Source organism: Drosophila busckii, chromosome 2R, assembly GCF_011750605.1.
Source record: "Drosophila busckii strain San Diego stock center, stock number 13000-0081.31 chromosome 2R, ASM1175060v1, whole genome shotgun sequence".
NCBI lineage: Eukaryota > Metazoa > Arthropoda > Insecta > Diptera > Drosophilidae > Drosophila > Drosophila busckii.
Window position 1 is genome coordinate 22,248,022 of NC_046605.1, and position 27,875 is coordinate 22,275,896.

Here is a 27,875-nt window from a genome sequence, read left to right on the forward strand (position 1 = left end):
TTTATTTAAATATTTTACGGAATATGCATTATTTCACACGGCTTAACAAATATGTGCTGATTGGCGTAGAACAAATTGCTTACACTATTTCAAACGTATATAAGTATGTATAATTCCCACAGGCTACAATTTTACATTTTTGCATATCATATACGGTATAAACTTGTTTTTTCTGTATAAGAAGTTTTATAGAACCAAACTATTTTTTAATATTATTTTAATAATGTAGTACAAATATATATGCATATATATTTCTGAGTTAATAGCAATATCATATTTTCTCCATACTCAACATTAAATAGATATTTTCTTTTTTTAACCTATTTTAGATTGTTTTTTTTTTTTTGGTTTATATTTTTTCAAGTAATCATTTTTTATATTGAACATTTTGATATATATATATATTTATTTATTTATGTATATATGATAAATATTATATGTGAGTTTGAGTTTTTCTATGAGGTTGAAGCGCTTTTTTTCATATATGCCGTATTTAGATGTGATGCCTTATAATGTCCCAAATGGATCCAGCGAAGTTATTTTATTGGCACCATTCTGGGACGTTGCCTTCTGGATTGGCTGAATAATGCCAGTAGCAGAGTTTAAATTACTGTGAGGCGCTCCTATCAAAGTCGGCTGTGCCCCAGTCGAAGGGGCTCCCTGTGCCAGCATAGTTGGGTGCCCCATCATTGCCATTCCCTACAAGCATTGATAATTCAAAATTAAAAGTTAATTCAGTTTTTCAAATCATGCATGAGGATACTAATAGGTTATAAGACACAGGACTAAAAAATGTGGGATTCATAGATATGGTAGATATTTCTAGAAATTAATTCAGAATTCATTTCATAATACTTAAAATTTCGTAATACTTGAAATGCCAGTTGTAGCCAAAAAGACAGAGTTGTAAAACTAGCAAGATATGTAAATCAAATAATATGTAAAAACAAAAAATCTATATTCTCAAAAAAATAATCTATATGGAAATGTAAATATGAACTTAAGAATTGTAAATATTTTTGCTTTTACGGGGAACCTCAGCGTAAAATGGGGTTGGAAAAATGTGTGAAAGTAGGACAATGATCAGAGGAGAAAAAAGTCGGCAATATTTTTTACATATTTTGACAACACAGTGCAATTAGGTTCGTACGACTTTTTAATTAATTAATTCATAGTGATTAGTAAGGGCGGAACTCAAGTATGAAATCACATAAAATATAAGAAATAAAAACCATTAAGTCAATTAATGAATTAATTAATTGAATCAAAGCAACTTATAATATGTATATAATTTGATATTGTTATATTTTATAAAATATTTTCTTGATTAAATCTCGTCATTTAAGGTATTCAGTATTGTTCTTAGCATAATTTGAAAGCTTACCTGCATATAATTTGGCATTACAGGATAACTAGCGTACGGATGATTGATTGTGATTGGCGCAGGACTTACTGCCATACCATGGGCCTATGCATAATTGCATATTTGTATATATGTATGCATACATATATATATATATATATATATATATATATATATTATTATAATTACAAGTATACAACCGCATAAGTATAGACACCGTATGAATTCATTCAATCGAAATTTTATATATTTATATGCACACACAATATACATTTTTTGTTGGTTTGGAGTATATTTTGCAGAATGCGTTGGATATTTGAAATATAAAGGCAACATAAAATAAAGAAAAGAAAGTGATTTTTTATAATATATAGTACACACACACAAAAAACAAAATGTATTCATAAGAAATTTAATAAACACATAAAAGTTGAAAAATTGTTGAATTTTTTTGTAATTAGACTATGTACGTGAAGCTTTGTTGTATGTTTTGAAACTGAGATTGTTACTGTTGAGTTTGAGTATGTCATTGTGTTATTATATGACTGACATGTTTCCCAATTTTTCGCGCTGATCACGAATTCGTGATCAGAATTCATCACGTCACATTTTCGTGTTTTAACCTCAAAAATATCGATTTTTTTTTTAGCTAGGTATAACCACTAAGCATGTTGTAATGTTAATTCGTGATCTTTAAGATGAACATAACCTTGCCCAGTCACATCTAGACTGCGAGAAAAAAAATGCCCGCAGATCATAAAAATATTCGATTACGCCCGCAATATATAACGGAAAAGTCAAAATAATCACACACAACCGCTATCATGCTCTCGACCGACACCAACAAATTTTAGAATAGTCAGATAAATAACTTCAGAATTAAGTTTGCGCCTTAGCTTGTGATGCCTTAGCTGTTATGTATGTATGTGTTTGTGAATGGGTGCGTGTATCTGCTGTGCCAACTTTAATGCGCTTTTGCTTTAACTAATTACTTTGGGAAATGACTTCACACATATATTAACAAATAAAGTACTTTGAATTTAATGTGATAAAAACAATTGGGAACACTTTAAATCAAATATTATATAAGGATGTTTGGTAATGACATACCGGTTTTCTTATTGATTTTTGACGATAATTTTAACATAGTTACCATTGCCCGATTTAAGTGCTATATATACCGTTTTCTTCGTTAATTTACTACCAATTTGATGGTAATATTTATATGCCTCCTCTGAATAAGTCCTTAATCCTATGGGAAAAAACCCAGCAAGTCGATTTTCACAAGCCTCTTTTGAATTAAATTTCTGACCATCAAAAAAATTTTGGAAAAAAAAGATGTATGGGGCCTTTTGTTGTCACCATGGCTGGCCACTTCTCTTCCAGTTCGATCTTTAATTGCTCCAGTTGTAAACAGTAGAGGTCAGTATTAATGGTTTGGCCATTGGGCAGCACTTCATAATGGATAATTTCTTTGATATTCCATCATATAATCAGGAAACATTTCTAGCCATCAATACTGGCTTTGCCACTGTTTGAGACGACTCACCGAGCTTCCAGCAGGATAGTTTATGCATGGTGTTGTCATATGAGATCCATTTTTCACTGCCAGTGACCAATTGGTCCAGAAATAAGTCGAGTTTAGTACGGTGCAGCAGAGATAGGCAGATTGAGACACTGCCCGAAAGTTTATTTTGTGATAACTCATGATGCACCCATACATCTAGCTTCTTTTTTCTTTCTTTCGACTTTAAATGCCTATGGACGGTTTCCGTGCATAGTTCGAGCTTATCTGTGATCTCTCTAATAGTCTCTAATAGGTGCATGACCATCTCGATCGACCTTTTCTATGATTTCATCCGTCCCTGGTCGTCCGGCGGGCTTGGGTGTTTCGGTGACAAAATTACCACTTCGGAATTGCATGAACCACTGTTAAGCGGCTTGAATCGATAGTTTGTTGTCTCCTAAGACAGAAAAAAATCTGTTGGCGAGATTCTGCAGAAGCTTTTCCTTGCGCAAAATAAAATTTAAAATTTGCTCGAATTTCATCGTTTGAGAACTCAATTTTGATCAATTATAATTCTTAAAGTCGACAACCGATGTTAACATATACGTTAACTATACGCCATTTAAAAGGTGTTGCCAAGACCTATAAAACGGTATATAGCATTGGCAGATACGATTCCGTTTGACTTCACAATCGGAGCGTGAAATTTGTGTGCAAAAACCAGTATGTCATTACAAAACAACCTAATATTAAATACAGACATCGCACTGCATTTATATGTCTTATGTCTTATGACAACAAATTGTGTGGAGGGTCTACTGGTAGACCTGCTGAGTAACTAGACCCGCTGCTGAACCCGAAACAAATCGTTGTTGAGAGTCGGCATCGATCTTTTGCGTTGAGAGGTGTGCGACTGTTGATCGAAAGCACGCAGTACAGTAGGTGAAAATGCCTTGCTAACGGAATTTTTTAAATATTATCATTATTTTCTAATTTACTTTCTAATACCTATTACACATAAAGATAGCTATTTAAGCAAGATTGCTGCTAAAACACGCAATTATTTGACAATAATAATTTTCTGAAGTACATTGGTTGTCATGTAAAACAGTACCAACAAAAAAAAATAAAGAGTGCGCGATTAGAGACCGATGTTATCTTAAATTTCAAATACAATTAGGGCTCGCAAAATCTTGCACCTTGTTTTGCATATATTCATAGCACAAAAAACACAAACAAAATGTAAAAAAAAAATTGCTGATCTTTGGTTCCTGTTAACTTTATGTCCATAAATGAAGACACTAAGAGCAAGGCTATTTTAGAATTAGAATACACAGTTTTTTAGCTACATACATATTTATAGACGAGTCATATAAGTCATAGTTAATATATACCCCCAATCATTAAATCACAACTAACTTAATAACAAAACAAGATATTGTTATTATTGCAATTTAGAAGAATTTGGCATGAAATTTCGGTTAGTATTTACCTTAAAAAAAAATTATATAATTAACTGGCAAGGCATTTTCGCCCACAGTGTGCAGGTTCGAAACAATAAAGGCGGCAGTTTCACAAAAACAAAGAAAAAAAGCTTTGAAGGAAAAGGTGAAAATCATTTCACAAATCTTTGTTTAATTTAATCCAATGGTTAATTTAATTGGAAAATAGAATACTCTTTGCAACACGAACATTAGAATAATCAAAATAACAGAGTATAAATAAAACAAATAAAAAACTAAACGTGAATTATATTGAGCGTGACACAATCTCACAATCTATATAATTAAAGTAATTTATTTTATTTTAGTATCATTATAAGTCTTTAATGCTGTAACCATTTCATCAATAATAATTTTTGTTCAAATTGGTTTTTATTGTTATTTTGTTTTATTGTGGTTGTCGTTTCTTAGATAGTAGAATTCGGTTGAGTCTTATGAGTTAGTAGAGTCATAACTCACCATTGGGCGATAGCCAATACCAGTTGTAGCCGCCATTGGTTGTGGTGTCCAACTAGCACCTGGTTTCGCTGTATTTTTAGGTGAATTCCATTGCACAGGTCTATGAGATATAATGGGGTAAGAGAGTAATGATATATAGAGACGTAATCAATGAAGAAGGCACATTGGCACATTTATCTACGTGTTCTCTAAATTTTGAATTAGTTTCTGGATCGGGGCAATGGATTGTGAACACTTATTTTGTACAAAAATTGATATGGAATGATTGGATTTATCAAAGCAGCATATCGATGCAATCTTTACTTATATATTATGTTGACTTGTAAGTCTGCTGGAGCACTTAGAACTTTCCATTTCTTAAAGTCTTATCTACCATGAGGCTGATGTCATAGGATAAACACATTCATGTTGTTTTTAAAACACTTTAAAGATCTATGTTCTCATACGCTGATACAGTTATATCAATTTTAGAATTACATTTAGATTTAGACTGTCATTTTTACTCACTTTGCACTTGCGGTTTTGTTTATATTTAAATTATCAACTAATGACATTAGTGAACTATCCAGATCGCCCGTTATAATTTTTCCAGTACTAGCTGCTTGTTGTTGCTGTTGCTGCTGATGTTGCTGGTGCATTTGCTGTTGTGTGTATTGTTGTTGTTGTAGTGTAAGAGATGGACTGCAGCTTTTATAGCCCTGGAAGGCGGCACCTGTGACGACAACATTCATTTGATTGCTGCTATTCATGTTTGTGTTGTTGTTGGCTATGGCTGGTTTTAGAACATCGCCCAAAGCATCAAAGCCTTTTCATATTTTAATATTTATGTATTGAGTTGCAACAGCGATTAAACGATGTATTGTGGTTGTTTTTATTGTAGTTATTTAATTGTTGAATGGCCAGCACACCGTTTAGCATGACGTTTACACAAAAAAGACACACAAGTGATGTGTATATGTGTGTATATAAAGAAATGTATATGCATTGAGTATGAGACACATAATGAAGCCGACAATGTGATAATAAAATTCCATTAGGTGGTTAATCGTTTGTACAATAAAGTCAGATCAATTTGTTGTGTTTTTTTTTCGATATTTGGCAACAGTGTTGAAAACATACATACGTGATAATAGTTACATACAGTTACAGTAAATATATTTGAATAAAGATTTTGTGTATACAAACATAACCCATCGTATTCAAGGGCATATGAGTTTAAATGTTGAATTGATTTTTGTCACACAGAAAATAAAAGAGAAAATACGTAAATCATTGGTAATAAATAAATAGAAAGTATCTATTTCTTTTTCAATAAGTTTCAGTGTGTTAGCATTTTATTCCTGCTGTTTAAAAGCAAAATATTTTTTAAATAGTTTCAAAGTAATTCCGAGTACCATTGTTTTTGTGTCAAAATTAAAGTATTATTAAGCTATTTGCAGACTTATATGTTTAGTAAAGAAGCTTTGTATTACCCTATATTGGAATCCCTTTTCTGATAAACAGTAACCGAAAAGCTACATAGGCGTAGGTGTTTATGAGTCTAAGTAGAATAAAGTAAAATTGTTTATCAAAACAATCGTTAAAGTTACTCATAATTCAAATTCATACCGCCTACTTATTTAAGGACTTTGTGAAGAATTAATCCAAACAAGATATGCGTATGTTGTTTAATTTAAAAAATGGATACTGAATATTTGTCAAATGTCTCTGCAAATTAGTTGAATTGAAAAAATTTTATAAATGAAAATGAAATATCTATTAAGGAGAATTTGCAGCATAGGTTCATTTCAATATTTCTATCTATATAAGTAACTTCATTTTTTGCTTGGGTTAGCAATGCATAAATATGTGGACTTGATAAACACTTTGCTTATTACTATACTATGTACTAGTTATTCAAAAATGAGATAACACACTGTGCATTATAATAGCATTATTATTTTATCCCATGAAGAATATGTAGAGTATAAAAAAACCTCAGAATAAATTATGTCTTATATTAAGGCCTTTTGTATACTACACTACATACACTATACAATTGTCTATCGTTTTTTGCAGGACATGTAGCAATGTAGATCAGGTGTATGTGTTTTAGCGTGTTTGTTGGCATTTGTTAATGTAAGACTACAACATTTTTAATTAAAATAATTTGTTGGTGATTGAAGCTTTCTACAAATCACGTAAAAACTTTGGAGTACTCGTTTGTGATATTTCACAAAAATGTTCACCTTTGGGAATTAGGGCCATATTAGTAGAAGTTGTAAACAACACGGGATTATCTTGCTGTTGCTGGAATTCATTATGTTGTTGCATTAAGAGCATCTCGACTGGGCCTACAGAAGGATGCTGCTGTTCCATAAAGTTGCCATATGCAGCGCTCTGAATTGGCACATCGTCAAAAAAGGGGTTTGGCAACGGTATTTCTGAAGCTAATCAGATATAGATTTAAAAAATACAAGAAATAACTCAATAAGCTAAGAAAAATATTGAAGCATGAAACACAAACGAAAAAATTGTATGTGTATAGAACCACATTCACGCATACATATATTTAAACATCTAACAACAACTATGTTGCGTATTGATCTTTGTTAGCAGTAAACTAAACTGATGACAGTATTTGTTAATACATACATAAATACAGTTTTGTACATATATCCCTGAACATCTTGAATCTTAGCACAATATAGTTAGTATTATACGATAAGCACAGAAATTTTCATATTCAATTAAATAAAAATTTACAGCATTTTAAAATGATTTAAATTGAGTTTAAGTAGAGGTTATAAAGTGATGTATTAACTGTAGTCTAAGTGTATATTTAAATTTAAATGTTTGTGATGAGAGAATTATCGCATGAAATATAAGTTATATTATATATTATAAAGAGGATAGCTTACCTGCAGGTTCCGTATTACCAAATACTGAGGTGAAATTACTATCAGAGACGAATGCGTTTGCTGTTGCAGCGCCATTGAAACCTATGTTTTTGTTTTTGTTTTTGTTTACATTTGTATGTTAAATTGGTTGGCATTTGTTTTATCGTATTAATTATCGTTTTTGTTGTTATATTTATTTTGTTTAATTTTTTTTTTTTTTTTTTTTTGATAGGGATAAAATTAAATATGAAAATGAAGATAAACAATACATTAGAAAAGAATAAAAAATTATAAAAATTATTATATACATAGATATATGTATAACTAAACTATAAATCAGATAGATTAACTAATGGGGGAAAATTGTGCATGGAGGGCCATGGGCTAAGATCGAAGACGACTATGAAAAGAAAGCAAATTTATGATTGAACGGAAACCGCACACTCGGAGATATCGGCGTGGACATAGGCGTTGACTTGGACGTAAACTTACACTACACTGATTGGCTGAGCTTAACATAAAATAATAATCTCAATGAACTTAAGCATATAGTCAGCTGGAAATGAAAATCATAAGTAAGAAATAAACTTAAAGCATGCTACCATTATTATGCATCCACAAATTATAGGAATTTAAAGCAGCACCTGTTGATCCTGGGACTGCAGCATTGCTGACAGTGTTGGCGTCAAACATATCTGCAAATGGATTTCCCAATTGCAGCAAGTCATCAGATGCCTTCGAGGCCGTCGCCTGGTGCACTGCTGTAGCAGTAGCAGGAACTGTTGGCTTTACTGGCGCGACACCAAACAAATCAACTATCGGCTGACCAGCCGGAGTGGCTGGTGGTGACGACAGAAATGGATTTGTTAGTGCAGCGCTAACACCACCTGCACTGCTACTTGTGGGAGACGACAACTTGGACTATATGATAGGCATACACAGAGAAAATTGAAATATACTTTATTTATGTTTTATCCCTAAATAAATATACAATACACTTACTTTGTACTGATTCATAGCGGCCTCCTCCTCGGCTAGAGCTTGAGCCTTCAGCTGTTCGTCAATGCCATTCGCGGTATCAAATTTGCTAGTCGCTACCACAGTTCCAAATGCAGAGCTAGTTGAATAAAGTGCAGAGAAAGCGCTTTTAACATTTGTCCGCTGATAGCTATGAAATAGTTATAGTCCAATGCCAACCAAAAGCACAAAATAATTTAAGTCCAAATTGATATAAAAAAAAAAAAAAAAATGAGGATAAAAAAATATTTCCACAAACTAAAAAAGAACAAATAAAATTATTTTCAAAACCCAAGCATTAGTACCTCAATGATTGCGTGGGTGTAGTGGCGGCCGACACCTTGCGCCCTTCCAAAGTAGCCAAGTGCTGTTCTAATGCATCCAATAGTGAACTAGGCGCTTTTGTCAAATCCGGAATATCCCCCTTATCAATGCCTACATTCTGAAATAATAAATTTTATAGTTTACGTCTCATATCAGTTTAAGTTGTTGCATAAAATCCCTTAAGTTAAAAAACAATAATTATTAAAAGCCATTAATAAATAAAATGAGTCATCGCGAGCAGACTAGAGTGCAGAGGGACCCGTTATAATTAGTATGAAACGCAAAATAACGCTTAGTTCGACGTAATCACACTAAATAATTAATTCATTGATTATTAATTTATTGGTAAGCAAATACAGAGTGAGCAAGACAAGCGTCGGAGCTCTTTGCAAAGAAACAACGCGTAGTTCGCTTTTGTAGCAGAGCCAACCGAAAATACTGCTGATGCAGTTCTTTTGGCGCGGTTAATTACCCCAAACCCTAACACGTGCACTTATCAAGTGAGCGAGCTCGTTCTTGCTCTTCAGCGCCGAGTGCATTGAGCAATCATTGTACAAGCATAAGCAAGAATGCAATAGTACAACAGCGAAAGACAAGTCCTTTAATGCCAAAAGCAAAAATGAGCCGTAGCAATTCCAGTGCAGCTCTAAGCGAAAAGCTTAACAACAAATAAGTTTAAATTCTAGCGGACAACTGATGATCTGCCGCCCAAAGTAAAATCACTGTATAAGAACCACGCAAACGCAACGACCCTATACAACGGTCATACTGCACAAACCGCCTGGTGACGGAGACGATTTTAGCACCAAAAGGTGCAGCAACTGCGGTGTAAGTCACACAGCTAATTACAGAGGTTTACCAATGTATAAGGAGTTGAAAAGTCGAATGCACCAGCTAGTAACCACACCGCGATCTCCATAAGTATGGTTTACACCAGGGGCGTCCAAGCCGTATGCTCAGTGTGCTCACTTGTTTTTGTAATTGCTCTTCAGTATAGGAAGAGCAAATGCGTGTATATACATACGCGCTCCTTTGCATAAGGCCAATGCAAATTACACCAAACAATTTTTCGAATTTTTTTTGTCTCGCCTGTCCGAGCAAAGCGACAACACTTTCATGTGTTTGTTGTTGCTTTGTCTCGACTGCGCGAGCGTGGCAACAACACTTTCATGAGTTTGTTGTTGTGTCGAAATCTTTTTTGCAAACTTTGTTGTTGCTTTGACGAAATGCGTGCACTTAAAAAAATGAAAACAGCTTGCACTGGACATGCGAAATTATCATTGCCTGCGCAAACTTTAGACAAGTAAGTGTAAGTAAGCCTCATTTCTTTTCAGTGTATGAAATAAAATTGAGTTAACGGCATCTTTACTTGTGTTAGTGTTTTCGAATTAGTGTATTGGTGATTTGCTCTTCCCTATGCAAGCATTTGGACGCCCCTGGTTTACACCATCTAAATCACACCCAGATATCTTCTTCTCGACAGCAGCCAGATCGTCGTTTGACTCCGGCTACTCAACAAGGAAACCACACGAAGGGACGGGACTGGTAGAAACCGTATTTAGCACCACCGCTACAAAGAACTTGAAGAATATTATCTACAAGTCCCAACAATTAGAATAAAACTGGATAAAACTGGACTCTAGCCGCCTCGCTTCACTACAACCAAGGAGAGTTCATGCAGTTCTTCGACTCGCCAGGAGACCATTTCATAGCATACAAATCACACCCATTGGGGATCCCCTGCCAGACCAATATACTGGCGAACAGACAGAATATATAAGTTCACACATTGAGCTAAATCCTGTACCCAACGTTGAAGATAATGTCGACAACCTTATTTGTCCGATTTGGTCACCGCGCCCGCATTGTAACTCCTCAAACTTGACAAAATAAGTTAGTCAACAAATAGAGCAACTTGAAAAGCGACGCCTACGACGAGAATGGCAGTCTCACAGTTCGCCGTTTGCACATCAAATGTTAAAAGACGCCTCCCGCAAGCTCAAAGCTCCAAAGAAACAAATACCCAACGTCGCTACATACAGCAACTATCATCTTCACAGTGTTGAGCTCATCCAACTCTACGCTCACCAACAGAAACCGTGATGCCTGGGCCCGCATTGAGGAAGACAGAGCCAGAACATTTGTAGAACACCTTGAAGTCATGTTATAGCCAAATCCTGCTACAAATGTATTTACACTACCAAGCCTAACAAATGACTCTCAGCTTCAACAAGAGGCAATGGAATTCTTCCCAAACGAAATCGTGCATATCATCACAAATCATTTGAATCCGAAAAAGTCATGCTTCAACCAAATAACCTCAAAAATGATTATGATTATGATTATTGAGCTCCCATATTGTGCAGTTTGCAATTTCGCGCAGCTCTTTAATGCCACCATAAGCCTACTATAATGTCTATCAAAACTCTTTGAAAAATGCGGGCTGAATCGAATAAATCCATATCTAAGAACCCATAACAAAATTCCAACACATCAATTTGGGTTTTGTGAAAAACACGGCACTATCGAGCTGGTCAATCGCATAACATCTGAAATAAGAAGCGTATTCGAAAACCGAGAATATTGATTTTAGATGTATCCCAAGCATTCGACATAATTTGGCTAGAAGGTCTAACGCTTCCTAATAATATACAGTATTATCTACACAACAGGTGTAATTCTGCTGTGTCTGGCTGGAGTTCCGAAAGGCAGCGTACTTGGACAAATGCTTTAGACAGCAGGTATTCCAACAAATAGACGACTATTAATATCCATCTTTGCTTTCGATACAGCTATTCTCAGCCGCTCCAGATGTCCTATGCAAGCATCATTTAGTTTTTCATATGGTCGAAGTGGAGAACTGGTTTTCTGACGAACATAAAAGCAAGCATGTTACGTTTACCCTAAACGAGCAAACTTGCCCACCGCACACACTAAACAATTCCGAAGTGAGTTCGAAGTAAACGATGTAACGTATTTTAATACCTCGATAAAGACTAAAAGTTAATAGCATCCATTGGCTTGTCAACGCTGGATCCTCTCTTAGCCTAGAATATAAGGGGTCCTGCATTACAATTCCGCACTTAAGCCCATCTGGACCTATGGCTCCCAATTACGGAAGAAGCAGTAGCAAAATTGATGTCCAGAGAGCACAGTTGATGATCTATAGAAGTATCACCGGGGAACCATTTGAAATAAGAAACATACAGAAAGACCTGAATATTTAACCAGTCAGATAAAAAATACTACAGAAAGCTTTCTTTGCACCCTAATCCACTCGCGCGAGGGCTTAGCAGCCGCTCCCGTCGTCATTAACGACCCAACCAGCGATAGAGCCTAGAAACGTGGAATCCCAAGAGAACTGTAAGATAATGTTTAGTTATAATATTTATATTAAACTTATTGTTAGTCTTAATTTAAGAGAATTTTCAATGAAAATAGCAAAGTTTAAATAAAAAAAACATTATGCAATTTTATGAAATGTGTATGTATTAGAGAATGGCAAGAGTGCCACTACACTGAAAATGACAAGGGTGTTAGGGTTACTATCAGTGCGAAATCCGAAAGAATAAAATTATAAGCTGACGGTAAATTGAGTGAAATGAAATGAAAATAGACGCTATTTAAGCCGCTCCCTATGTGTCATCGGCGGCAAGAAAAGCCCCGTATGAATCAACAAAAGCAACGACTCCGCACACTGCTTAGCAAGCAAAGACGACTCTAGTCCCAAAAAAGGTGCAGCAACTGTGATGATAATCACACAGCTACCTACAAAGGTTGGCCAATATATAAGGAGTTAAAAAGTCGCATCCACAAGCGAGTAACCACACCGCGCTCCGTCACACCCAGACGGCTTCTTCTCGTCGGCAACCAGATCGTCGCTTGACTCTGGATCCTCAACAAGGAAAAATGTGACATTTGCAGGCGCTTTAAAATCAGGATTGGAGCCCACTACTCCAAATACATTGCACCAAAAAACACCTCCCTCTGAGATAAAATTGGCAAACCATTACCAGCCTATGGAGCACCAACAAAATAACCTGGAGGCACTGTTCTCTAGCCTACAGCAAAGCATTATGGAGTTCATGTCCTTCATGCGGACAACTATGAATGTTAGTATCACATTGAGTTATCTCAATTCCTGCTCGACAAGCACATTGACGTCATGCTACTGTCAGAAACACATCTGACGAACAAATATAACTTAAATTTAAGAGGCTACACATTCTATGCAACAAACCATCCCGATGGCAAGGCACATGGTGGGACTGGTATCCTGATCAGAAACCGTATCAAGCATCACCGTTACAAGGAGCTCGCAGAAAATTATTTACAAGCCACAACAATAAGAATAAAACTGGATAGTAGTAAACAACTTACTCTAGCCGCAGTATATTGCCCCCTCGTTTCACCATAACTGAAGGAGAGTTCATGCATTTTTTCGACTCACTAGGGGACCATTTCATAGCCGCAGGAGACTACAATGCAAAGCACACACACTGGGGATCTCGCCTTGTGACTCCAAAGGAAAGCAGCTCTATAATGCAATTATAAAAGCCAGCAACAAACTCGACCACGTTTCCCCCGGTAGACCAACATACTGGCCAACAGACCCAAATAAACTGCCTGACTTAATAGACTTCGCAATTACCAAAAATATACCTCGAAACTTGATCAGTGCCGAAAGTCTCTCAGATCTCTCATCTGACCACTCACCCTTCCTAATTAATTTACTCAGTCATCCAGTAACTGATGATCAACCGCTTAGATTGACTTCACACAAAACCAAATGGATCTGCTATATAAATCCTGTACTCAACGTTAAAGATGATATCGACAGCCTTATCAAAACACTGGAGTCCAATTTTGTCACCGCAGCCAGCATTGCAACTCCTCAAAACGCACAAGCGCCTTACAGTCAAAAGAAGACAAATCAGCAAATCGAGCACCTCGTTCTAGAAGCGACGCCTTCGACGAGAATGGCAGGTCGCCATATGCACGTCAAAGGCTTAAAGACCCCACCCGCAAGCTTACCAAAGCGTTTAAAGCAACAATGAAGCAATAGTCAACACGCTTACATCCAGAAACTTCATCCCTCTTCTACGAAAAAACTCACTGTGGAAAGAGCTCATCCAACTCCTATAGCCCACCAACAGAAACTGTGATGGCTATAAGAAATCAACTAGGGCGGCTGGGCCGCAGTGATGAAGACAGAGCCAAAACTTTTGCAGGACACCTTGAAAATGTATTTCAGCCAAATCCTGTCACAAATTCATTCACAATACCAACACTAACAAGTGACTCTCAGTTTCAACAAGAGACAATGGAATTTCGCCCAAACGAAATCGCACACATCATCAAAAAATCAGTTGAACCCGAGAAAAATCACCAGGCTTCGACCAATTAACGCCAAAAAATGATTATTGAGCTCCCATGTGCAGTTTGCATCCCTCGCCGCAACTCTTCCAATGCCATCACCAAGCTTGGTTACTTCCCAGAGAGATGGAAAAAAGTCAATAATAAAAATGATACCAAAGCCAGGCAAGGATCACACCAAATCCATCGTCATACAGACCCATAAGCCTACTATCATGCCTTTCAAAACTCTTTGAAAAATGCTTGCTGACTCGGATAAATCCATATCTAAGAATCCATAAAAAAATTCCATCACATCAATTTGGGTTTCGTGAAAAACACGGCACTATCGAGCAGGTTAATCGCATAACATCTAAAATAAGAAACGCATTCGAAACTCGACAATATTTTTAGATGTATCCCAAGCATTCGATAAAGTCTGGCCAGAAGGACTAACGTATAAGATCAGAGCAACGCTTCCTAATAATACACACAATTTATTTGAGTCGAAATTTGTAGTGAAATGAAATGCTGCTATGTCTGTTGTCCTTGACACAGCAGATATTATCAGCCGTTCGAGGTGCCCTATGCATGCATCAACGCAATTGACTCTTCATATGGTCAAAGTGGAGAAATAGCTCTCTGACTGGCGAATAAAAGTAAACGAACAAAAAAGCAAACATGTTACGTTTACCCTAAACAGGCAAATTGTCCACCGCTCACACTAAACAATTCCGCACTCCCGCAAGCAACCGAAGTGACGTATCTTGGAGTAACCTATATGTCCTCACATTGCGTAGGCACATCGAAGCCAAGAACGCAACTAAAACTAAAGGCCAATAGTCCACTGGCTTATCAACGCTCGGTCCTCTCTCACCCTTGAAATAAGGTCCTGGCTTTACAATTCCGTACTAAAAGCCATCTGGACCTATGGCTCCCAACTATGGGGGAAACGCCAGCAGTAGCAATATTTATATTGCCCAGAGAGTCCAGTCAAAAACCCTTAGAACTATCACCAGGGGCACCGTGGTACGTTCGAAACGAAAACATACAGAAATTTCTAAATATTCAACCAGTCAGAGATGTAAAATTGTTAGATAATGTTTAGTAATCAGATTTGTATACTTATTGTTAGTCTCAATTTAAGAGAAGATTCAATAAAAACAGGAAAGTTAAAAAAAAAAAAAAAATTTTATCCGCTAACCTCTTATTTTACTCTTCAAATGAAATTATGCAGTTTTCATAAAACTTTGTTGTCAAATGTACTTCCCGCGACCTTTGTTTTTTTTTTTTGGGGTGCGACCATATATTTATACAATTTGACATATTTGTAAAAAATGGAAAAGGGTATTATGAAGTTGTGCAAAAGTATGTAACAGGAAGAAGGAAAGTTCGGGTTAATAACTTAGGAGTTATTCACATTCTTTCAATATAGACAGCGGGGTACGCTTGCTGACGCGTCATACAAACGTCGCTGCCGACGTAGGCGGCGGTGTCGCTGCTGACGCAACAGTGAAAACGCCAAAAATTAATCAAACGCACCAGGAGTCAGCAAAATCGCGTCCCGCTGACTATATTGAAAACTAGAATGTGAATAACTCCTAAGTTATTAACCCGAACTTTCTGAAATTTTCGGCATCTGTCAAAACCATGACCAAGCGTTTGTGTGATTTATTTCATATTTTAATATTTTTTATTACTTAATCTCGTTTTTTTCAATTTCCGGGGGAGGGGGAGGAAATAAAATAAAATAAATTAAAAGCGTTTGGGTTTGGATTTAGAAGCTCCTGTGTGCAAAACTTTGTTGTTCTAGCTCTTATAGTTACTGAGAAACAGTCACTCAAACATTCAGACGGACATGGCTATATTGACTCAGTTTGCCTTGCTGATCAAGAATATATATACTTTGTGGGATCTGCCACGCCTCCTTTCCCTGTTACATACATTTGCACAACTTCTTAATACCTTTTTCCATTTTTTACAAAAATGTCAAAGTGTATAAAAAAAAAATCTTTGTTTAATGAAATTGAATCAATTCCCTCGTTGACTAACCATCGGATTATGCTCAACGTTATTCTCAGTGCATGGTGAATTAAAAATGAATTTTCCAGTGCCTGCCAGGTATATTAATTTTGCCATGAACCTCACCCAGTACTCGGTATGGATTACAACAGATTATTTTGTATGCTTCAACACAGAAGACTTAGTTATGATTCTAACCGTTGTTTTTAATTTAACTATTAATACCTAACACTGATTAGAACGATCCGATAACTTCGGAAATATTCATATTTTAGTTATCCATATAGATGATGCGCTTGCTGACGTCTCTCCAACGTTTCAGTGAAAACGTGTTGTGACCCATAAGTTGCGTGCATGCGTGTGTTTGCTGCCATAGTCAAAGTATATCAAATAATTTTATAACATTTACATATGTAGCAGAGCAACAACTATATAAAAACGTTGAAGTTTTGTTCCACAAATAAAAAAATTGCTTTGGAAATAGGAGAGCCTGCATACCAAATTTGGTTGGATCTATGTGTATAGTATATGTAGAATTTATAGGGACAGAGATGTTAAACAATAAGATTGCGTCATTCATTTTTACGTTAAAAACTTAAGCATTCCAAAAAAGAAAACTGAATTGTGGCTTAAGGGCTTCTTAATTTTTAATCGGATAGAAAACTTAGCACGTGCTTACCTCAGCCACTTTAAGAAATTCGCCAACTCGATCCATTCGCACCAAAAATTTCTTATATAAGTCGAGAGCATCGCGTGCATGCTTCTTATTCATATCAAAGTATTTCTCAAGCAAGTTAATAATTCCATCATTATAGCAGGCAAACAAGCGAATTAAATCGCGAAACAATAGCATAAAGCTCATATTTATAACACCTATTGATTAGAGTAGGTATTTAATACATAAATTATATTCCTTAATTCGATTCTATAATACAAACCATTGGTCAAATCATTGGATTGACAGTCAAACTCCAGCAGCCCATCCAATTGTGCCTGCAAAACTGGCAGCGTTTTTAATAATTTCTCAGCATTCATATTTCGCAATGAGCCCTCCTCTTTGCTAAAGGATTTTCATATGTTAGTATTTAATATAATTAATGCATAGAAAAATGATCGTTGCTTACCCACGCTTCACTTTGCAAAAATCAAATGCCATGGCTCGATAGGAGAGTGATTTCTCGTTTAAATATTTAGCATAGCGTCGTATAAATGGAGACATATCATAACCTTATAAAAATGCAGTTTAATATATTATATAAACAAATATAATAGATACATATGTATGAGGTATGGGATACATATTAATATAATAATAATAATATTGCAATGCGTAATATAATTCAATATATCTAAAGTTCAAAAAATATGTTGTTAGCTGGTTAGTCAATCGATTTTTAATCGATGAAACTGGATATATATAATTTGGTATATCCAATAAAAGTTCTGAAACGCAAGATACTCACCCATTCTTCCACCTGGAACTCCCATTCCACCATCTGTAGTATATTTTTGTAATTCGTATTTTATATAAAAATATATATTTATATAATTATGAAAACAATTATCAACATTTATTATTTAAAGTTATGAAAGTTTTGATTTTATTTTTGATGTTATCGTTAGAACGAATTCAGTTATGAATAAGCCAAGCGCATTTGAATGAGTTCGGTCAGTACCAGAATGAGAAGAGAGTTATAAGAATGGAATAACGAATGATTATAATTATATATTAATTATACGAAGTTAATATAATATTATAATTTTATATGGTATACAGAGTTCATTATACCTTGAACAGTTCCTTTATCCAGGAAGGAACTTAGATTAAATGTGGAATTGCTTGATGCTAAATACTGCATGAAACGCTGCAAATGAAATGAAAAAATGTAAAACCAATACGTATATAAATAAATGTACGTTTTCTATGTTACGACTTAAGAATTACCTTTATATAATATATATGTATATACTTGTAGTTATATAAATATATGTATATGCTGCACTTGAAAGTGTCTTGCACCCTATTTGTTTTAGCACTAAGCCTTGTATGCTTAGTGGTTTTAGTTAAAGCATAACACCTTTTAAATTGCTAAAAAAGTATCGAAAAAATATCAGTGGAAGGCTTGCAAACAGAATAATATAAATATAAAACGTGTTCTATTTGTGTGGCCAAATAGTCATTAGGATGCAAGTTAACAGCAACATTGCACAAGTTGCACAAGTCGACCACCAAAAAGTTCAATAGCCCACGATTCCAAGAATATAACAACTGCAACTTCATGATTGTCACCGTCAGCAAGAAAATACCGCCAGCGCCATTGCCAGAAGCCCACTGTTAGCTCAGGTTAGCCTTAAGCATTGTAAAAACAGTTCAATTTTAAATCTTGAATAAAGAATTTCAAATTCAAACAAAATCAAATTTAACTTGCACAAGTACATATTTACATATACAAAACAAATTCAGTGTCCTACAAATAAAATGAGCACAGTATTTTAATGTGAACCCGGTGAAAATAAGCTCAAAAACACGCTACTTTTAAGCAATCGGCTGAAGACACTTTTAGCGTAGCAAAAATCAGTTTTCCAGTTTATGAGCTGCAATACCCTGCTTTAGGCACTTAAAATAAAATTGTGTTATATATATTACATATTTTATATAGTTTATTATATTGGAGAATATTAAAATTAAAGATATGTCGGAGAATGTAGTATAAGAAGTATTTGAATTACGCGGGTGATGTTTGACCGTTAGTATGGGATTCAATGTATAGGCCCTGGTGGAGTGGGACTCCAGTTCTTGGGAACTGGAATCACACGTAGTTCCGTAACGTCGTCAGTGATGGAAAAGGAGGAATGGTCACCTAATGTCAGTAAATGACGGCTAAGCAAGTGAAGTTGGCTTCAGCTGGTGACACGGTGAAACCTGCCTTTTTCCTCTGTGCATTCTGACCAAGCAAGACGTGTCGCGGAAATTCGTGTCGCTCCCGTAGTTAAAACAGTAATATACATAGTGGCAAGGAAATCACTTAAGTTTGAATTTCACTTCAATTTATTCTGATATGCTTTAGGCGAATGCTAAGTTTCAGCAGAATGAATCAGCGTTAATCTCATACTCAGCCATCACATCATACTCAACTAAATTACTTTGCGCCGTCTGCTCACTCAAAAGACCGAAAGAATGAGACAGGCTCACTCAGTTCGTTTATCTCGGCTTAAGCTTGAGCATAACACATGGTCGATCTCTTACTGAACGATCAATGTGAGCTACTGAGAATTCGTAAGTAAGCAAGTCAGGAAAAAGTAAAAAAAAAATCTCTTTTTGGGGTTGTTGCGTTTGCCTCGTGTTATTGTTGGATGAAAGGAGAAGAAGCACATAACTGTGTGCATATGCATTTTTGTCATTCATACAATTTTTCAACCAATTTTTCAAACAATTAAAGTTTTCAAAAATCAACATATTCAAGCTTCAAGTTATATGCTTTTTAATTGTTTCAATAGCTATTTTTGTATTTCAGACATCTGATTCTGATTGTACCCAAAGTTGTGAGTTCCTTTGATAAAGGAAAATTCAATTTCATTCAACCATTTGAAAACAAATTGTAACTTACGTTTTGTTCAATGAAATAAGTTTAAAGTTTAGAGCCAAGAGACGGACATAAGATACTGTTTAATGCTGTTTGTCTAGCGTTGGCTTCGTCTGGAATAGTGGCGAATCCGCTAGAGGGCGGAACTGCAAATTCTGTCTTGAAATTTCCATTAAAAATGCTAATCACTGGATCTGGTATCCTGCAAAATTAATTGTGCTTTGGAATTAATGCACAATGGTCCATACGTGGTCACCGGAGGCACTGCATAGAACGTTGAAAGATCTTCGTGACAGCCAAAATATTTTTAGGGGCCATAATTCTGTGTCAGGTTATTTTCGACAGACTCTTCCAGTTATTCCCTGATCAACTGTTGCTGATAAACTAAATGCATGCCTAAAATCATCAAATTTGTGGCAGTAGGCAAAAACAAGTTTTTTTGCAACAAAATGAAACTGCAAATGTCTTTGCAAAGCATTTGCTAGACATTGAAAATAATAAAGAAGCGGTGCGACAGAATTCTGTAACATGACAAACTCAAAGAGCTTATTTACCTTGTTTCCCCACATATAGCTCAAGAGTTCAATCATTGGCTGGGTGAACGAACAATATTGCTAAGGATCTGAATGCGGCCATCAAGAAAATTTCTTCCAGGACAGTCCTTCAAATCAGTCGACGCTGTTATAAACAAGAATGCCACACCTCACAATTTACAGTTAAAAGTAGGATCATGGTGCGTAACATCTATCAACCTAGACTGTTCAATGGAACAGGACTGACTGTGAAAAAGGTAATGAAAATTGAAAATATAAAAGAAAGGATTTCATGATCCAGCGGATACCGATGATTTCAACGATTTTGCTATTTAATTTTTAACGCTTACAATTTCCAGTTCGACTGGTATTTGCGATGACCATAAATAAATCGCAAGGACAATCGTTAGAAGTTTGCGTGTATTCGTCGCATGTTCGCGTGTCGGAAACCCGTCTTTGTTTATTTATGCACCAAAAACCAACAAAAAAAATATAGTTTATGCGAAAGCTGCAAATTGATAAACAGACTCTTTTATTTATTTGCCGGGACAGCTTTTAATATATACATTTGGCTAGCGTTGCGAAGCTTGCCGGGTCAAAAGCTTACCTCATGTTTCCATTAACTCACAATCAGATAAATAAAGGGGATTTAACAAGGAACAAAACAAGTGGACAAATTAAAGTTGGGCGCCACCAACTTTTAGATACAATTGCAGCAAACACCGCATGCACTCATGAACACCTACACACAAACAGCGGACGAGTCAAGCGTCGCTATGTCAGCAACGACGCCGACTGCGCTCGGAAGCACGTTTGTATGGCGCGTCAGCACGTGCACCCGCTGTCTTTATTGAAAATTGAAATGTAATTAATTCCTAAGTTATTTATCCGATTGTTCTGAAATTGATTTTACAATCGGTCGAAAGCAAGGCTCGGCAATATTGTGATTTATTTTAGATTTTTAAAGAGGGAGGCGGAAATTAAAAAAACTAAAATAAAAGTGTAGTGTCCTGATAGAAACACCTACTACCAAATTTGGTTGCTCAGGCTCTATATTCTTTGAGAAACACCGCACTCATACAGACAGCTGCGGACAGACGGACAGGGCTATATCGACTCAGTTTTCGCGGACCAAAAATATATACTTTATGGGGTCTGTCACGCCTCCTTCTCCCTGTTACACATGTTTGCACAACTTCATAATACCCTTTTCCACTTTTTACAAAAATGTCAAAGTGTATAAAAAGTGGTCTATACAGTCGTTTGAGTATTCATTTTCGTAAGCTATCTAATAAATATTAAAAGTTTCAAGTAGATATGGGTACTTAGTGTACTTTTTTTTCACCTTTGCGTATGCGAATGGAGTGCTATGTACTATAAGGCATAGGAGGTTACTCAGACTTCAAACCAACCTCAAATCATATACGAGATGATTTATGGTGACACAGAGCCCTGTTCGATATAATTTCCAAATTTCCAACACTTGGGTCAGAGATTTGCCAACAGCCACATAAGGCTTGTAATGTATCAAAATTAGTATTGATTTAGAAAGGTCATCCAATTTATAATGCCTGTATAAATACTTTTCAATATTATAAATGTGTTATTTCATGAGCGTCACGTGAGCATCTGTTTTTTTTTTTTTAAATTTTTAATTCTTGTGTAAATAAAGAAAATGTGCTATTCACAAGCAAACGAACAAAAGTTGAAGCAGCTGAAAGCGTAGCAGGTTTGTCATGTAACTTATTTTATTTGGCGGGCTCAATATTTACATTTTTTGCATTTAAATTCCCTAGTAGGCTTCGCCTCCGACTCCACCTACCCTTATTATCAATCCTTCTTATGTTTATCAAAATCACAGCAACGGACACCTTAATAAATGCATATGACTATTAATGGAATAATTATTTTCCATATTTTTATCGTTTAAAAATATGTGAAGTTTTCCATTTAAGAAGCACACTTAACAAAGTGTTTGTAAATCTTCACTTACAAGGATTTGGCAATTTCGAGATTTGAAGTATTTGACGTTACAAATGACAAAAATCTACTGTGGGGAATCTGGGAGCTAGACAACTGCAGCTCATAGATCATGGATACCTCTTCAATTCCCATAATTAAAACATAAATATTTAAAACATAAATTTTATAGAATCAGTAATTAATTAAATGTAGACTAAATAGTGTTATTAAAAGCTAGAAGGCTAAACTTAACTTGAATATTCAAGTTGTCTTTGTCAAGTCTACCCGTAAGTAATCTTATTAATCTACAAAACAAAAATATTTTATTGACAGCGAAATGTTCTTAGACTTTATTTTGGCTATAACTTCTTTTTGCAATAATATTTATTTTGCTTTTATATATTGTAAACAAATTTTTAACAAACATTTCAAATGCATTTTGTATGCAATTATATTTTCAATTTGAATGAAAATTTTTCTTTTATCTCTTATAAGTACAATAATGGGCTTCGCCCCATGGCTATCGCTAAGCAGTTTACTTATACGCGTTAAGTTCAATCCTTTAAGTTGTTTTTTTTAATTCAACACGATCATTATTAAGCGAATGAGCGAGCACTCGAGGTGACTGTGCAAATAAATAAACTCCGCCAAGTTTTTTGTAAGAGTATCTAGTATCTATACATATATACATTTATTTTAGAGATAATGCATAGACACGATTGGGTTATTCCCTAAATTTTGGAAAACCGATAACTTTTAGAAAATTCGTTTGTTCTAACATTTGTTGATTGTTTTTACCATTTTTGATAACTTTCGGAATGTTCTATAGCAGGGGCGTCAAAACGCTGCTTACGGAAGAGCAAATCACCAATACACTCATAAGACAACACTCAAACAAGTAAAGAGCCGTCACTCCAATTCTATTTCATACACTGAAAAAAATTGGAAATATATATTTTCAAAATAAAAAAATTAAAGTTGGGCAACCTACTTTTATATACACTTTGACTACAGCATCGCAGCAAGCACATCGCCTGCGTCGGCAGCGACGTTTGTATGACGCGTCAACAAGCGCACCCCGCTGTCTATATTGAAAATTAGACTGTGCATAACTCCTAAGTTATTAACCCGAACTTTCTAAAATTTTTGGCATCGGTCAAAACCATAACAGTTTTTGTGATTTATTTCAGATTTTTTAATTTTTTTATTGCGGAGGAGGGGGAGGAAATAAAAAAAATAAAATATATAAATATAAAAATGGATATAGGAGCACATATGGTTGCTCTAGCTCTTATAGCTGCTGAGAAACAGTTGCTCAAACAAACGGACGGACGGACAGACGGACTTGGCTATATCGACTCAGTTTTTCTTGCTGATCAAGAATATATATACTTTATGGGGTTTGCCACGCCTCCTTTTCCCTGTTACATACATTTGCACAACTTCATGATACCCATTTTCCATTTTTTACAAAAATGTCAAAGTGTTTAAAAAATTAAAAAAAAAAAAAAGGAAAAATCATACAAAAACATTTTTTTTTACAAAGCAGTTAGTAATTTATCAATATAAACATTTCTTTTTGTTAGTGATAGTTTTCCCAAGGCTTCTAAATGAATATTTGATAATTGATTCCTATATTGGTTTTTAATTAATTTTAATGTTGAAAAGGAACATTTATAAATATAAGTACTCCCGAAAATGTAAATTATTTTTAATATTTCATTCTTCAATAAGGGATACTTATAAGCGCTTACAACCTTCCAAAAATTAATACCTTTTGCATCGGTTGCACTCAGTACAAAATCAGATTGTAAATCACAAATTTCTAATTATAATTGGGGATTCTGATCATATTTATTGCAGGTCATTGGCATATAAAATAGATCTACCATTTCTTTGACCCATTCAAATAAAAACATCAATTAAAAAATTTATCTTTTTTGTCCCTGCAGGGATATATTGTGCTCTTAAATGTAAGAAAAAATCGGTTAAAAAAGCAAGATTCACATTAACAGTCTTTTAACAAGTTTCTAAGTTTCCGATGGCTGAGTGAATTATGCCCACATCGACACAGCAACAAATACATGTAAGTGTTGTTGGCACGCTCGCACAGTCGAGACAAGGCAACAACAAACACAAGAAAGTTGTCGCTATGCCTGTACAGCTGAGACAAGAAAAAAAATACGAAAAATTGTTTGTGTAATTTGCAGTGGCTTATGGCCGGATCACGTATGTATACACGCATTTGCTCTTCCTATACTCAACAAATGATCAACTGCTCATAGCGATTTATAGCTATAGCTTTAATGACAACAGACATGTTTTCTATACTTTACTTTAGTTTAGAACTAGACTTCTGTACGAATGCATCCATAACAGTAATTGAGTCATTAATTCAGGAAGTCGGTGTATTTTTTTCTACGTAAATATACTGTTATACACTATAATAAAATTGGTATCCAGGCACTCATTGTCAGTGTACAATGTTTTTCTGTGGAGTTTAATTACTGTAAATAAAGTATGTATGTATCGAAATATCCGGCTTTCCGTCTGAATATATGAGCAACAACAATTCGGCAACTATAAGAGCTAAAGTAATTAAATTTCGTATAATTATATTATATTAATAATATATTGCATTATATATACATTATATTATATATACATTATATTATTATATTTTATTATATATATACACCAAATTTAAATGTGTTCTTATTTTATATTCATGTTTACAGTATCTTTTACATCTCCGTTTTATCGATTTATTTATGTATTATAATGTAAAAATATAACCTGACCTCTTTAAAGAGGTACAAAAACGCCCCATAATTATGTTTACAGATTAATAAGATTAAATCGAAATATGACGCCCCCAACAGCATTTATTCAAACATATTTAAATATACTAGTCTTTAGGGTACAACTAATACAAACCTCATTGCCATATGCCATTAAATGGTGTGTTGTAATCAGCGATTTATAAACGACCACCCAATTCGCGTTCTGTGAGCGTTCGATGAGTAAATTAGCCAAATGCGGTATGGAAACATTCGGTTCATTAGTACAATGCACCAAATCTGCAACATAATAATTTAATAATATTTAGTTTATGTCAATTTGATTCGATATTAATGTTACAATAATGTTTTTCCATTATGTAAAATGTACATTGTCCGTAAGTAAGAAAGGACAAGAAAGGGTCTGTCACGCCTCCTTGTCCCTGCTACATACATTTGCACAACTTCAAATTACCCTTTTCCATTTTTTATAAAAATGTCAAAGTGTATAATAACATAGATATCTTTATGGATTTACTTTTATGCAAAGATCGCAATAACTCTGATAAGGTATGTTTTATGAAAGAAGCGCCTAACATTTGCAAACGCACCAAAGTACTCATTATGACCAGTTAAACTCAATTCTCCTATAAATTAAAAATAATTATATAGCGAATCTAACGCAGTTTATAATTATAGCTAAACAGTAAATTATTATAAGTAAATTTTTATAACTAATAGGACTCCTTATTCCTTATTTAAATGTATTGTACTTAAATGTAAATATCACTTCTTTTTAATTATTAGCGGCTTTTTAATGTAGTATTTAACATGACAACATATATTATTCCATTGGATTCGACTCACTAGTCTTTTTTCTTCATTGTTTATAAAAAGGTATAGCTTACATATATTAGAAATGAGTAATTTTGTACAAATTAAATTTTGTTTGTTAAAAGGTTCGTCATCTAATGCTACCATGTCCACCATGTCGCTAAGTTGGTCCACAATGTTCCAAAGTGTTGTTCAAATGATATTTATTTATATTAAATTCTTACCGAGCAGTCTGCACAGCAATCAATTCAAAACACTTTTTGCCTACTATGTAGTACTCTCACATCATGTATAGTTGGAAATTTTAAACTTTTAAAATAAAAGTAAAGTTGAAATCTGTTTAATTATCATTGATAAATCAATTACACATTTTTAAAATTCCTTTTAATTTAGGGGGGTCATACATACATATATACATAAATTAAGTTCATAATAATGCCTAGTAGAAGTTTATAAATCCTAAACGAACGACTGTTAGCTCAAAATAATGTTGTGTTAATTATCTAATGTCAACATTGACTTTGTGAGAATTGACTCACTTGTCAGCTAATGTAAGATCTCCCAATTATGTTACAAGAATTCGGCATTTATTTCCCATTGTTATTGTCGTCAAAAAATACAAGCTTGTATAGAAATTTTATAACCTAAAACAAACACTATACTAAATACGGGATATTTTAAATACACGTGCTGTTGTCGCGAGAAAATTACGTTACACAGGACAGAGTCTTGAGATAGAGAAAGTAAGAACATCAGGGTACATTAACAGGCAGCAGAGCTGTACGACCCACAGTAAATATTTTATATGGATCTTAATAGATACCATATTATCAATACTATCATTATTTAAACCGTGACCATATGAACTTATGAGCATACTTTATACATATATGTATACGTATGTTTCATATGCATTTACATGGCAATTACATTATATACATACATAACATTTATATAAATATGTACATGTATGTTGTTCTTATCACACATATTCTAAGAAAAATTCAACTCAAAAAATGCTTATGCGAAGGGTTCCGCAAGTGTAATGAAATACATAAGTATGTTGATAAAATATATTTTTGTTTATCTTATTTCTTGTTTTGCAAAAGTCACTCTACTATATGTAATCTTTTTAGTATTTTCCGTTTACTCACAATCTAAATGCTTCTTCTTCGGCCCGATACATTCCTCCGTTGTGGCCTTGCAAACTGACTTAGCCAGTCCTTGGCCTGCAAGGCTGTGACGTGCAGCCAGCAGCCTGTCATTGATTGTTTGCCCAGCCATGGTCATGATGAAGATGTTGTTGTTGTCTCTTTAGTTTAATATGTATTAATAAACAATTTGGAATTTAATTTGATTATTTGCACCTAAGGAATGAACAATAAAATATATACACACTGCAACACTAACGAGCACAGACAATTAGCAGCACAGACGTATTAATATTGATTAATTTGTTCTGTCTCTACGAGTTTGGGAGCACTACAAGCTGATGCAAATCTGGCGCTGCTTTGTTTTTATAAATCTGACGCGTTCAATGCGACTTCTAACCGTTGCGCAGGGTTTATTGGAAATTCACTTTAACTTTTTTTTTGCCACAAATCGATAATGGCGACGAGTTAAAGAATTTTCTGAATCGATGAATAAAATTGCAAGCAATAATCATTTCCTTCATATCGATATTTTGTGAATCGAAAGGTAAGACGATTATTTTAAATATAATTGAAATCAGTAAGTTATTCTTTTAAAATAAA

General features: G+C 34.6%; 1 protein-coding gene across 12 annotated transcripts; it reads right to left on the reverse strand.

Annotated features, from left to right (window-relative positions):
- Positions 1-422: 422 nt before the first annotated feature.
- Positions 423-27,727, reverse strand: LOC108603312 (phosphatidylinositol-binding clathrin assembly protein LAP). 12 transcript variants are annotated; one of them, XM_017992009.2, is made up of 17 exons: positions 27,520-27,727; positions 27,276-27,433; positions 25,445-25,587; positions 18,218-18,293; positions 17,892-17,924; positions 17,553-17,655; positions 17,367-17,488; positions 17,108-17,301; positions 9,033-9,169; positions 8,713-8,878; positions 8,313-8,631; positions 7,732-7,812; positions 7,060-7,260; positions 5,339-5,636; positions 4,832-4,931; positions 1,385-1,468; positions 423-699 (listed from the first exon to the last, which is right to left on the reverse strand). In XM_017992009.2, the coding sequence occupies exons 2-17, from the start codon at positions 27,409-27,411 to the stop codon at positions 508-510; spliced, it is 2,385 nt and encodes a 794-aa protein (XP_017847498.1). In that variant the 5' UTR covers positions 27,412-27,433; positions 27,520-27,727; the 3' UTR covers positions 423-507. The 12 variants fall into 12 exon arrangements, with proteins under 12 accessions (XP_017847498.1, XP_017847503.1, XP_017847500.1 ...); XM_017992014.2 differs by having other exon boundaries at positions 8,355-8,631; positions 8,713-8,827; positions 27,276-27,727; XM_017992011.2 differs by having other exon boundaries at positions 8,713-8,827; positions 27,276-27,727.
- Positions 27,728-27,875: the final 148 nt, after the last annotated feature.